The sequence below is a fragment of the Pipistrellus hanaki genome (genome assembly GCF_964339955.1).
Source record: "Pipistrellus hanaki genome assembly, chromosome: 7".
In the NCBI taxonomy this organism is placed as follows: Eukaryota; Metazoa; Chordata; class Mammalia; order Chiroptera; family Vespertilionidae; genus Pipistrellus; species Pipistrellus hanaki.
This window is the reverse complement of record NC_140509.1, coordinates 54328157-54340906: the sequence shown is the minus strand read 5'-3', so window position 1 is coordinate 54340906 and position 12750 is coordinate 54328157. Positions and strand designations below refer to the sequence as shown.

The 12750-nt window shown below is 39.4% G+C and overlaps 1 protein-coding gene across 2 annotated transcripts in view; it reads right to left on the bottom strand.

Moving 5' to 3' along the window:
- Positions 1-11002, bottom strand: part of AFG1L (AFG1 like ATPase) — a 121383-nt gene extending 110381 nt beyond the window's left edge. For both annotated transcript variants that reach the window (XM_084890543.1, XM_084890544.1), the window contains exon 1: positions 10675-11002. In XM_084890543.1, coding sequence (XP_084746669.1) covers positions 10675-10810 — 136 coding nt within the window. In that variant the 5' untranslated portion in view covers positions 10811-11002. The remainder of the gene's footprint in view (positions 1-10674) is intronic.
- Positions 11003-12750: the final 1748 nt, after the last annotated feature.

Below are 12750 nucleotides of genomic sequence, written 5' to 3'. Positions count from 1 at the left end.
AATGAAGGGGAATGTTGTTACCACATGGAGGACAATCATAATCTTGATACAAATTGTGATAGTCAATTTTATGTTTCAACTTGACTGGGTGCCCAGATATTTGGTCAAATATTCTGGGTGTGTCTGTGAGGGTGTCCCTGGATGAGATTAACATTTACAGTAAATCAGTAGACTGCATAAAGCAGATTACTCTCTCTAATGTGGGTCTCCAATCAGCTGAAGGCCTGAATAGAACAAATGGCTGATCCTCCAATGCGTAAGAGGGAACTCCTCCTGACTGCCTTGAAGCTGGGATGTCAATTTTCTCCTGCCTTTGGATTCAACCGAAACATCTGTTCCTCCTGGGTCTGTGGTTCTTTGGATTAGAACTACCCTATCAGCTCCTCTGGTTCTGTTTCTCTGGAGAACCATAACATGTATGTCATAAAGGTTAATTGTACTGACACTGTTTCCATAGAGCCAAAGTGATGATAACACAAGGGGATCTGTGACCTTTGTGTTCTTAGGTGCTTTAATTGGAATGGATTTCTAATTCTACACATTAAGCAAAACGGTGGAACAGGCTGTTTCAACAGAAAGCCCTTCTCTTTAAGAAATGTTATTTTAAAGGTTTGATTCATCCTTAAGGTTTTTTAATATTGGAGGTTAAAACTTATTTTTCTTTCTTTTTTTTTTCTTTTTTTTTTTTTGAGGTTATTGCCTTTTGAGAACCCATCTCCAACTTCATACTCAAAATCAGTAAAGATGTGGCTTAAAGTGCAGAAACTTTACAATTTGTCAGTAAGTAGGATTCAACTCAAAAACATTCTGTAATGATTTCTCAGTTCAAAAATATCCAAGTAGCTCAGTTGGTTAGAGCAGTGTTTCCCAACCTTCTCTCATGATGAGAATCAGCTGGTGGAGTTGTTAAAACACAGATTCCTGAATCCCAACTAAGAAGTGCTAAACTAGAATTTTTGGGAACATATAGGTAAAATTGTATACTTAACTAGTGCTCTAAGACAGATTTTATATACAGAGCACTAAGTTAGGTATGCAATTTTACCTATATGTTCTCAAAAATTCTAGTTTAGCACTTCTTAGTTGGGATTCAGGAATCTGTGTTTTAACAACTCCACCAGGTGATTCTCATCATGAGAGAAGGTTGGGAAACACTGGGTTAGAGCAAGATCCCAATACACCAAGGTTTCAGATTTGATCCCAGGTCTGGGCACATATAAGAATCAACTGATGAATGCATAAATAAGTAAAACAGTAAGTCTCTCTCCCTTCCTCTCCCTTCCTCAAGAATTAAAGATATGCCAAGATGACACATGATCATACAAATTTAAAGAGTTCCCAATGTAAAGAAAACTAATTTTCTGCATTATTTATTCCTAAGCAGTTGTAAACCCAGAAATATTCAATATAATATGTGGGTTTAGTCCAATAGAAAAAATAAGAAAGTTATATGAAATCAACAGACTATATAAGATATTTATGTAAACCAAAAAAGCTATTTGTTTTATGTTCATTTTCACCACTTAAGGTTTCTTTACAACACTTGGATCATTTGAAAATTTATGAGTGACAAAATTCTGAAAGAAAAGTAAAGAGAAAGGAAACTAATAAATGCCTACTATGTATCCAGCATACTACTACTTTCTATATTTTTATTTTTATCTGGCATCTTTATTGTATTTTAATTTATCTTTATTATTGAAAGTACTTTCTATATATTACCTTCTCAACTATTTGAGTGGCTCTGAAAACAGTATCCATAAATAATCTTAATAAATATATTTTACTTTAGTGATTTTTCTGCATAATATAAATCAAATTTCAACAGCTTTCTTTGACATGTCATGAAGAAAGCAGCAATTTGTACTTTCTAAAAACCTCCAGATGTTTGGAATAGCCAAAGAAAAAGGTAGTTACATCCAGGAGAACAAAAACCATCCCTGGTTTACTCCAGAGGCCCTTTGCACAGTTTTCACAAAATCAAAACTGCATTTTCTAGACTTCAAAGCACTGAAATCAAACCGAGCCCTTTGCCATTGTTAATATAGGTGAGGCATCACCCAGTTAAAATGGTTTTAGTAATATTATAGAGTTGAGTCCATTCCATTTCTATTTACCAACTGGAACCTACCTTCTACCATTTCAGTATTAAATTTCAATTTCTCCTAGCATAGCCCTACATTTATATAACATTTCTTAAAAGTTTTCAAAGAACTTTCTCATATAATAATCTAATTACTTAGGATAACTAATCCCATTCTACAGATGAAAAAATGGAAATAGCAAATTAAATTATGATCCAGTACTGTAGAATGAAACCAATATCACAATCTAGTCTTTTCAGGTCACATTTTATTATTCATCTGGTATCCCATATGTTCGCCAGTCCTAAAATAAAACCGATCCAAATTCTTCAAAGTAACAGTAATGGAATAAAAGGAGCTTCACTTCTTCACAAAAAGAAATAAGATTGTTGCCAAAAAGAACACGCTCAGTTAAATGAAATCAAAACTATATAAGAAACCGAGATTTCCAGTTTAAAATGTTTACCCAACTGCTGTGAGAAAAATGTACAATCAGGAAAAGCACATTTAATATTTCTAAAGGGCTGGATTAAAATTTCAGCTGTAAACTTCATTACTATAATTAGATTTTAATGCATATTTATTAAACATCCTTTCAAATACTGTGTTCACAATTCCTCATGAGTTATTTGTACATGTGTAGATTTTAAAAACTATAAACAGTGGCCACTGACCAGAAATGTTCCCCTACAATAACAGAAGCCCATGCTAAGGTCATAAGCATCCTATGTATGCTCTCTTATATCTAATCATACCAAAAATAAAGATTCAGCTGCTTTTTTGAAAACTGCAATGGTCAACAATGACCCAAAAAGTCAGACTTACCAGTGACATTAAAGACCTATGTTTGGCCCTGGCTGGTCTGGCTCAGTGGATAGAGCGTCAGCCTGCAAACTAGAGGATCCTGGGTTCGATTCCAGTCAAAGGCACATGCCTGGGTTACAGGCACAATCCCTAGTGGGAGGCATGCAGGAGGCAGCCAATCAATGATTCTCTCTCATCACTGGTGTTTCTATCTCTCTCGCCCTCTTTCTCTCTGAAATCAATAAAAATAAAAATTAAAAAAGACCTATGTTTGATTCAGTGATGAAAAAACAAAGTGCAGAATAGAAGAAAATCAAATCTTCATAAAACCCCTTTTTTTAATGTAATATTTTTGTCTTGATTTCAGAGAAGGACAAAGAGATAGAAACATCAATGATGAGAATCATTGATTGGCTGCCTCCTGCACATCCCCCCTGGGGATGGAGCCAGCAACCCCCACCGGGAATCAAACCGGGACCTCCTGGTTCATAGGTCAATGCTCAACCACTTAGCCACACCAGCCAGGGCGATAAACTCTTTCTTTAATATATTTTTATTGATTTTATACAGAGAGGAAGGGAGAGAGATAGAGAGTTAGAAACATCGATGAGAGAGAGTCATCGATCAGTTGCCTCTAGCACACTCCCTACTGGGGATATGCCCGCAACCAAGGTACTACATGCCCTTGACCGAAATCGAACCCGGGACCCTTCAGTCCCCAAGCCGACGCTCTATCCATTGAGCCAAACCGGTCCCGGCTCTTTCTTTAGAAAAACAACATAAGCCAGCATCAAGGCACATGAGATGATGTGCCTTATTTATGAAAGGCTGGTTTAGGAGCTATTAAAAGGCTGCTTTTGTGTTACAAAGAAAAATTATCAAAATTAAAACTAAATGCTTACTGGTTATTTTTTTTCCTTTAGGAGCTAGTTAATCTTAAAAGTGACAATATGTATAATTTTACAAAAGGAAAAAAACTGTACTTTAAATTTCATGATAACAAATCAGTAAAACACTGCCCTACATATTTGAATAAAGCTATTCTGAAATAATTTCAGGCATACTGAGTAAGTCCTTAACATTCACCCATACAATATTTAATAATAAGATCTACAGGTTCTATTTTCCTTCAAAAGATAAAGAAAAGTAACATCTATGTTATGCTCATTTATTTTAAATTTTATACCTTCATACATATATAAATGAGAATTTTAAAATGGAATCTTACAGGAATTACATTTAAGATATAAATTGCACCATGAAACTATTAAGAAACTAAAAATTGCATCATGAAACTATTAAGAAACTAAAAGCTGCACCTAGCCAAAAATATGGATAGATAACATACTGAAAAAAATAACTTCTGGGATAAGGTGGATAGAGAGAAGAAATAAGAAGGGACAATCAGGACAATGAAAGAGGTTATTAAAAAAGATCCTGGAGATTAAAGTATCAGGTACCTCCAGTAGGGCAGGTGTAGAAAAGGGACCTCCATGGAGGACATGAGGCAAGAAAGACAAAGCACAGCAGGAACAGACACATTCAAAAGGCTCTGAAGAGAGAAACTGGAACAAATCTTAGTCACAGGTCAAAGAAAATGTGAGTGACCTAAGGAAAAAAAATGTTAGGTATGTTCAAACTGAGGCTAGATAACCTTTCGTCAGAATTTATAGAGCATCTTACTTCACTGGGAGCAAAGGCTGAACTACCAGTTTCTAGACCCTTGACATCCATTATTTCTGTGGGACTTTTTGTGAAAAGACAAATCCAAAATAGTTATACTTCTTTTATATTCATCATTTACTTAAACTTTAAGTCTTAAAGAAAATGAAGCTATATGAAGCAGTGATAATCAATAGTATATCAATAATCCATTTCTGAACTTTTAAAGTTCCTTTCTATCACTTCTACTCTTAGACACACCCTATTTCATCTGCCCCACCCTCCACCCCAGAACTATGGTACATCCAGGTACTTATATATGCTTATATAAGTTGTGCTATGCTTTTAAAAAATTAATTGAAGGAAACTGTTACTATGAAGTGAGTCTCATGAAGTTAGGCATGAACATTCTTTTCTAATCTATATATATAATCTATATTATAAAGAGGTAATATGCAAATTGTCTGGGACACTGTAATGTCATGACTACTCAGCAGGAGGCTGTACATGCAGGTTGGGGTGGGGGGAGACTGTGTGTGAGGTGAGGCAAGCCACGGATAGCGCAGGCCCTGACAGAACAGGCCAGCAGTCCCGCCTCTGTGTATGAGCTGTACAGGAAACACCTTTTCTGATCGCTCATTGGCTAAGCTCCCAGTACTCCACTCACAGTGTTCTTGGTAATTTGGGTAATAAGAATCAAAGAAGGTGATCTAGGGTTTTTCCACCTCACTCCTGGAGGAAAAAACAAAGATCCACTGCTGGAGGGGCTAAAAAATGTCATATCATGCCCTAGCCAGTTTGGCTCAGTGGACAGAGTCTCGGCCTGCAGACTGCAGGGTCCAGATTTGATTCTGGTCAAGGTCATGCACCTAGATTGCAGGCTTCTTCCTGGCCGGGGCCCAGGTCAGAGCTCATGCAGGAGGCAACCAATCAAAGTGTCCCTCTCACATGGATATTTCTCTCTGTCTTTCCTTCTCTCTTCCACATTCTCTAAGAAATCAATGGAAAAGTATCCTCACTCAAGTGAGGAAAGAGAAGAGAAGAGAAGAGAAGAGAAGAGAAGAGAAGAGAAGAGAAGAGAAGAGAAGAGAAGAGAAGAGAAGAGAAGAGAAGAGAAGAGAAGAGGAAGGTTATATATCCTATGAGACATCTTGAAAATACCTAAAGAAAGTTGTCATTTTTTGTGTGGTGAAAGGACTGGAGTCCATGTTGATGAAAACACCTTGGTGGCTGCGGTGGCCGGCAGTGGTGGCAGCAGCAGTGGGGTGGTGGGGGCAGTGCCTTCCCTTGATTAGCCTGGTGACTTCCCACAGACGGAGGCCAGACTGCAGGGAGCAGGCCTAAGCTGTCAACAGGCCATCCCCTGAGGGCTCCCAGACTGTGAGAGGGGGCAGGCTGGGTGAGGGACCCCGCTCCAAGTGCATGGGCCTCTAGTATAATAATAAATGTTAATGAAGTTTCACATAAGGGTCTTATTGGGTAATAAACATCCAAACCACTTAATCTATACTATGAATAAATTATACCAACCCATATGGCTGAGATGGGGTTAGTTCTACTCATATTAATACTTAATCGAGATCAACTGTGTACACGTACTAAAGAAGAGATTATGGAGCTAAAGGTAAATATGAGTCATTTAATAGAGACATCTAAAAATATAACATTGAGATACAGGACACTATAATAATAACAAACCATAAGATGTGACTCTCATATTATCTTGCCTGTATGAAGTAAACTTAAATTCTAAGACTAGTTTAAATAAAATACAATTTCAGATATGCTAATTTTCAGTTTCGGAAAACCTAGGAACATTTTCCTCCTTGGCTTCTATCCCAGCTTTCCTACGACCTAATTGCTCTTCGACAAGGTCACATTCTTCTGCTCATGTCAGTTTTCACAAGGACTCCTCCTCAGCCTTTCCTCCTTTCACTCTACAAATATTCCCAGGCTAATTCTTCCATTCTCATCGCCCTCAACATCTCAAATTTCCTTTAAATCTAAGCTGCCCACACTTCCTAGAACTAATTAGACTTATTTACCTGCAATCATCATAAACACCTCAAATTTAACAAATTCAAAATGGGATCTCCCCACTAAAATGCCTCTGGCCTTCCTTTTTGTTTTATTTCCCTTAACAGATAGATGGCAATGCCATTAAATTACCAAACTAGGGAACCTAAATTAATCTTAACTCCTGTCTTTCCTTGTCTCCCCCAAAGTCTGTCAATTCTACCAAAGCAGTGTCTCCCAATTCACTCCCTTGCTGCCCTGATCTCCACCTTCACCACAGCAGTAATTTGGGCCCTCTAAGCTCTCCCCTGTACTACTACAACTTCCTTCCAAATCATCACCCAGCCGAAACCAGTTTGGCTCAGTGGATAGAGCATCGGCCTGTGGACTGAAAGGTCCGGGGTTCGATTCTGGCCAAGGGCATGTACCTTGGTTGCGGGCACATCCCCAGTAGGGGGTGTGTAAGAGGCAGCTGATGGATGTTTCTCTCTCATCGATGTTTCTAGCTTTCTACCCTTCTCTCTTCCTCTCTGTGAAAACTCAGTAAAATATATTTTTTTTTAAAAAATCATCAAACAGCTTCCAGTATTCCCCAGCCAGCATCCTGGTCTGCTTTTCAGGCTGCCACAAGAATAATCATTCTAAAACAGATCTGATCGCCTCATTTCTTAAGAGACCCCAATAGCATCCCACTGAGTTTTTGCTTAAAAGCTTTTGCCTTCTGCATCAACCTCCCAGCTCCAAGCAGAGCTGCTTTCTCCTCTTTGGTCCTACCACACGTCAGGTGGGCCTAGCTCATGCGGTTATTAATATCACTGTTATGAGGAGGAGCTAATAGAACTCAGTGGTTAAGTTTGGGATTCTGAAGCAAGAATGCCTGGCTTCGAATCCCAGTTGGGTAGCCATACCTGACTGCTCTTTTATGAAACAGATAATTTTATATATCTAGTTTTTATGAAGATTAAATTAGGAGAGAAAGAAACTGCTAGCAGACTTCCTGGAACAAAGAAAGGGCTCAATAAGTGTTAACTATTGTAATTTCATCTCCCTTCCAAGACCGTGAGCTATTCAAGGGCTGGAACTAAATTTCATTCACTTTCTCACACACACACACACACTTAATACCAGGCTTCAATTGAATTAGCAATTTTTCAGCATTTAACACCCACACTATGGCTATCTAATTCCTAATAAATGCTTCTCCTTAACTACCTGGAGGTTGAGTAACTGTTACATTAAATGGAGATACATTTAGGCCTAAAAGAAAACAGATAGTGAAATCAAAATTAAGCACATACAATATATTTAAATTACATAAGAATTTCACTTTCAAATTTTTAATAATCTTAGTAATGGAAATAACACATCCCAAAGTGGAATTCATAATGCTATATTTCCTACAAAGTGTAAAGCTAGGCAATTAAGGAGGTGATTTGGATGAAGAGCATTATAGGACCCTTAAAGTTTTCACAGTTCCTGTTTCCAACATGGCCTGGAGCCACGGCTGGCATTAAAGCTGAGATGATGCATAAAAACCATGCTCTTTCTTTTCCTTTATCTATGTCCTTGTTTTAACTCTAAAGCAATGCTCACCTCACATTGCACTGTAGTCAACAGTAAACTTGAAAAGATGATTATATCAACCCATATGGCTGAGATGTAAATAAAATATAAACAGTAAATACCCAAAATAATTGAAAAATGCATAGGAAAATTGTAAATGAGATTATAAATACTAAATAACATTTCAACTTAAATTTTCCTTTGATTTAAAAGGGGGACGGGAACATCTTCATAACTGCATTTTCATAAAATCTCCACACTCGGTTAAATTTTGAGTAGAGGAGATAATATGAGTACAGGCTAAGAACATAGCCTTTAGGGTCAAATGAAAGTCCACGAATAGCCTTTACTTGAACCCACAAGTTCTATCATTTAATTAGCCTTATAACTTCTACAACCTTGGATTCATCAACCCCAAATTGAGGATAGTAAGGATTAGATGAGATAATGTATATAGAAAGCACTCAGCTTATTGCATGACACAGAATAGACACTCAGTAGATCTTATGTCATTATGGCCATGTTCACTAAATCTTACTTTTCATAAATTATGGTTACATGCAAAGAATGGAATTCTATTTGAACCATTTAAAACATGTAACAGTTCTATATTTATTGACATAGAATGATCTCCAAGATATACTAAATAAAAATAATAATAAAAGGAACAGAACAATGTGTACAGTATGTTCCACTTCTTTTTTTTAATTATGTTTTTATTGGTTTAAGAGAAAGAGGAAGGGAGGGAGGGAGGGAAACATCTATATGAGAGAGAAACATTGATGGACTGCCTACTGCCTGCTCCCCACTGGGGATCAACCCCACCCATATGCCCTGGCCAGGAATCTTAACTGGCAGCCTTTTGTGTGTGTGTGTGTGTGTGTGTGTGTGTGTGTGTGTTTGTTAAACCTCACCTGAGGATTAAAATTTTACTATTGATTTTTAGAGAAAGGGGAAAAAAGGGGAAGACAGAGAAAAACATCAATGTGAGAGACACACATTGATTGGTTACTTCCTGCATGCTCCCCCAAGCAGCAACTGATATGTGCCCTTAACTAACACTCTAGCCACTGAGCCTTTTGGTGCATGAGAAGGCGCTCAACCAACTGTGCCACAACAGCCAGGACACACTTCTATTTTTTTAATACTGATATTTACATACATATGTTTGTATATATACAGAATATCTCTATAAAAATATTCCATTATAAAGAGGGTTATGCTAAACTTTGCAGGAAAACCTTAGGTGGCTTCCATAGTTCTAGTATCCATTTCAACACTATTGACCATAATAGTCAAAGACTAGATCAGAGTTTTAGCTATGTTAGCCAGTGAGGATCAATTAAGATATATAAGAGAAGGTGTTTGGAGATGAGGAAAAGAGTAAGTATGTGGATGGAAAAGACAAAAATAACGCCATTCATTAATTCAAAAAAACACATCTACCCAACAAACTTTGTGCTAGGAGACGAGGAAACAATGATACCGAGTCCTTGACTGTGAACAGCCCCCGTTTAGTGGAAGTCTATGAATACAGCAATAAAGTCAGCACTCCTGTGGGTTTGATTATCAAAATATATGTGCATTCTGATGGGCCGGTGCGGATCAGTGGCTGAATGTCAACCTATGAACCAGGAATTCATGGTTTAATTCCCCGTCAGGGCACAAGCCCGGGTTGCAGGCTCATCCCCAGTGTGGGGCATGCAGGAGGCAGCCGATCAGTGATTCTCCTCATGGATGTTTCTCTCTCTCTCCTTCTCCCTCTCTGAAATAAGAAGTATATTTAGAAAAAATTATGTCATGAACACATAACATTTAAACGAATGAAGCAAGCCAGGTGACAAAATACACTCCAAGCCTCTGGTGACTTGAAAAGAATCAAAGAATCTGCCGAAACCGGTGTGGCTAAGTGGATAGAGCTTTGGCCTGTGGACTGAAAGGTCCCAGGTTCTGATTCCAGTCAAGGGCATGCACGGTGGTTGCAGGCACATCCCCAGTAGGGAGTGTGCAAGAGGCAGCTGATTAATGATTCTCTCTCATCGATGTTTCTATCTATCCCTATCTCTTCCTCTCTGTAAAAAAAAAAATCAATAAAACATTTTTTTTTAAAAGAAAAGCATCAAAGAATCTATCCCTCAATCTGCGAATGTCTGTGGAGTGTGTCCCAGAATCCCAAGAACCAGAGATGCCCCCGGGGTCCCAGGCGTGGCTTTTAGATCCAGAGCCCGGCCACCTGCCCGGAGGGCTTGGGAAGGGCAGGTCAGAGGGTCCCACCCCATCCCCTCCAGCCAGGCCCGTCCACACCGGGCTCCCCAGGCCTCCGCTCTCCACAACCCGGAGGGAACAGACTCCGGGCCCACCTCTGACCCTCACGATGCCAGCCTGGGCCGGCTCCCTCCGTGCCCCGGGCTCCTTCACAGACGGGCGGTGGGGACACAAGGGCGAGAGGCTGAAACTGACTCCTCTCCAGGGCTCGGAAGCCGGGAAGCCGGGAGGGAGGGAGGGAGGGAGGGAGGCCTCCCTGGTCCTGTGCTCAGTTACTGACCTTTCCAAAAAGGGCTCCCAGGGGCGGTGGCCGGAGGGGTCAGGGCGGCTGCCCAGGCTCCGCACCCAACACATCTCCCCCTCAGCCGGCTCCGCACCAGCCGCAGGGTAGCCAAGGGCGGCCAGGAGGCCGCCATCTTGAACTCCGTACAAGAGAAGGGAGAGGAAAACTTTATTGAGACCCAGAAGAGAGACGGTGGCACAGACAAATCCGGCGGTGCTCACGGAAGGCTCCGCCCGCCCCAGAGAACGAAGGGAGCAGCCCGGGAACGCGACCTCAGGGAGAAAAGGGGCGGACTGGCCTCCGGTGCCCTTTCGTCCCTCAGGGCGCTGCCAGCCGGGACTACAACCCCCAGCGTGCAGTGCGGCGCCGCCGAGGGCGGAGGGGAGGGGCGGGCAGCGCTAGGCTCGCTGGGAGGGGCAGTTCGGAGCCCAGCGCTGGATGTTCCAAAATGTTTTCATGGAATTGGAACTGGAGTGCGATGTGTAACCACCCCTGAACCTTTTTTAATTAGCGTATTCTAGCCGGATTCCAAAACCTAAATAAAACGTAGGTGACTCAGCGATAGCCCCATTTTTTTTTTTTTTTTGCCTCTAGCGCCAGTTCATCTTTGGCAGGATAATTGAAATTTTCTTACCATTTTTATTTTCTGTATTAGAATAGCATACATCTTTTTCAAAATGACATATGCTCAAGTGTTTTTTAAAAAATTCACAAAAAGAGAAAGGGAGAAAGAAATATTGATGGGAGCCCTCCTGAAGTAAGAATTATGTATTTGCCAACCTTCCAATAAAAGTTACCATTTTCTTTTTTTTCTTTACTGAAACATTGTCTAACTTGTAACTAGAGACTGGCTAATGACAATATTTGAAGTCAAGTTCAATGCATAAATCTTTATTTAGTTTCTACTTATTTTCTACAACAGATTAAAAATAACTAGTCCTTTTTGTTTTTCAGCTTTGAATATTCTTTATGAGCATATGCTTTTTAATTTTTTTAAGATATATTTTTATTGATTTCAGAGGGAAAGATAGAAACATCAACGATGAGAAAGAATGCCTACTGGGTATGGAGCCCACATTCTGGGCATGCACCCTTGACCTGATTCAAACCCAGGACCCTTCAGTCCTCAGGCCTACGCTCTATCCACTGAGCCAAAACAGCTAGGGCAGGACATGCTTTTTAAAAAATGTTTCACCCAGTGATAATGTGTATGTATTTACTACCTTCATATTTCCTCCATAAATATCACTTGCCCAAATGTTGAAGGGGGAGGAGAGACTTTTCTCATATAATTTCTCCACATGACCCTTCTGCCATTTTTCTTTTAAAAATAGCAGCAACCCCCAACTAATTCTAACTATCCCAACTCCGCATGCAAATTTGTAATCTTGGAGCCATCTTCAATTAATTCCTTTCCCTCCTCACTCAGATCCAACGCTGCACCAGATATGATTAAATTTGTCTTCTTAATATGGCTTTAATCCATGTACTCTCATTGGATCTTCTTCCTCCTGTCTTAACTGGGCTATTGCAGTCATCTAACTGGCTCTGTCTCTTTCTCCTGGTTCCATCCTACTGTCAGAGGTGTTTTAAAAAATGTATCTAAACTTGCAATGCCTGTCCACTGTGTACAACATTTCTTTATTATAGACCTTTAGAAAATCAAGATCTGGCTCCTATCATCCTTACTATCTCATTACCAAGTATCTCATTTAAGTTCATGAACCTTCATATATATTATTTTGAGAAAACTGGGAAAATGACTCCATTTCCTCTCATTTACTTCCTGTTTTCTCATACTTTTGTTAAATTAGAAAAATAATCACTTTAATGTAAATAATTATAGAACCTAGTAATTGAATTTTAATATTTGCAGGGCAACTCCAAGGATTTTCCAGGTTTAACGTTGCACATGTTTTTAGTATTCATTATTATAAAAGAAAAATGAACTTCATGTAGATGGCTATCCAGACTTAGTAAGAAAAACCATTTTTAGAGCAAATTGTTCTATATGTAGAACATGAGAGGAGATGAGTTCAGGATCTTCCTATATCACCATCTTGAACTGGAAAC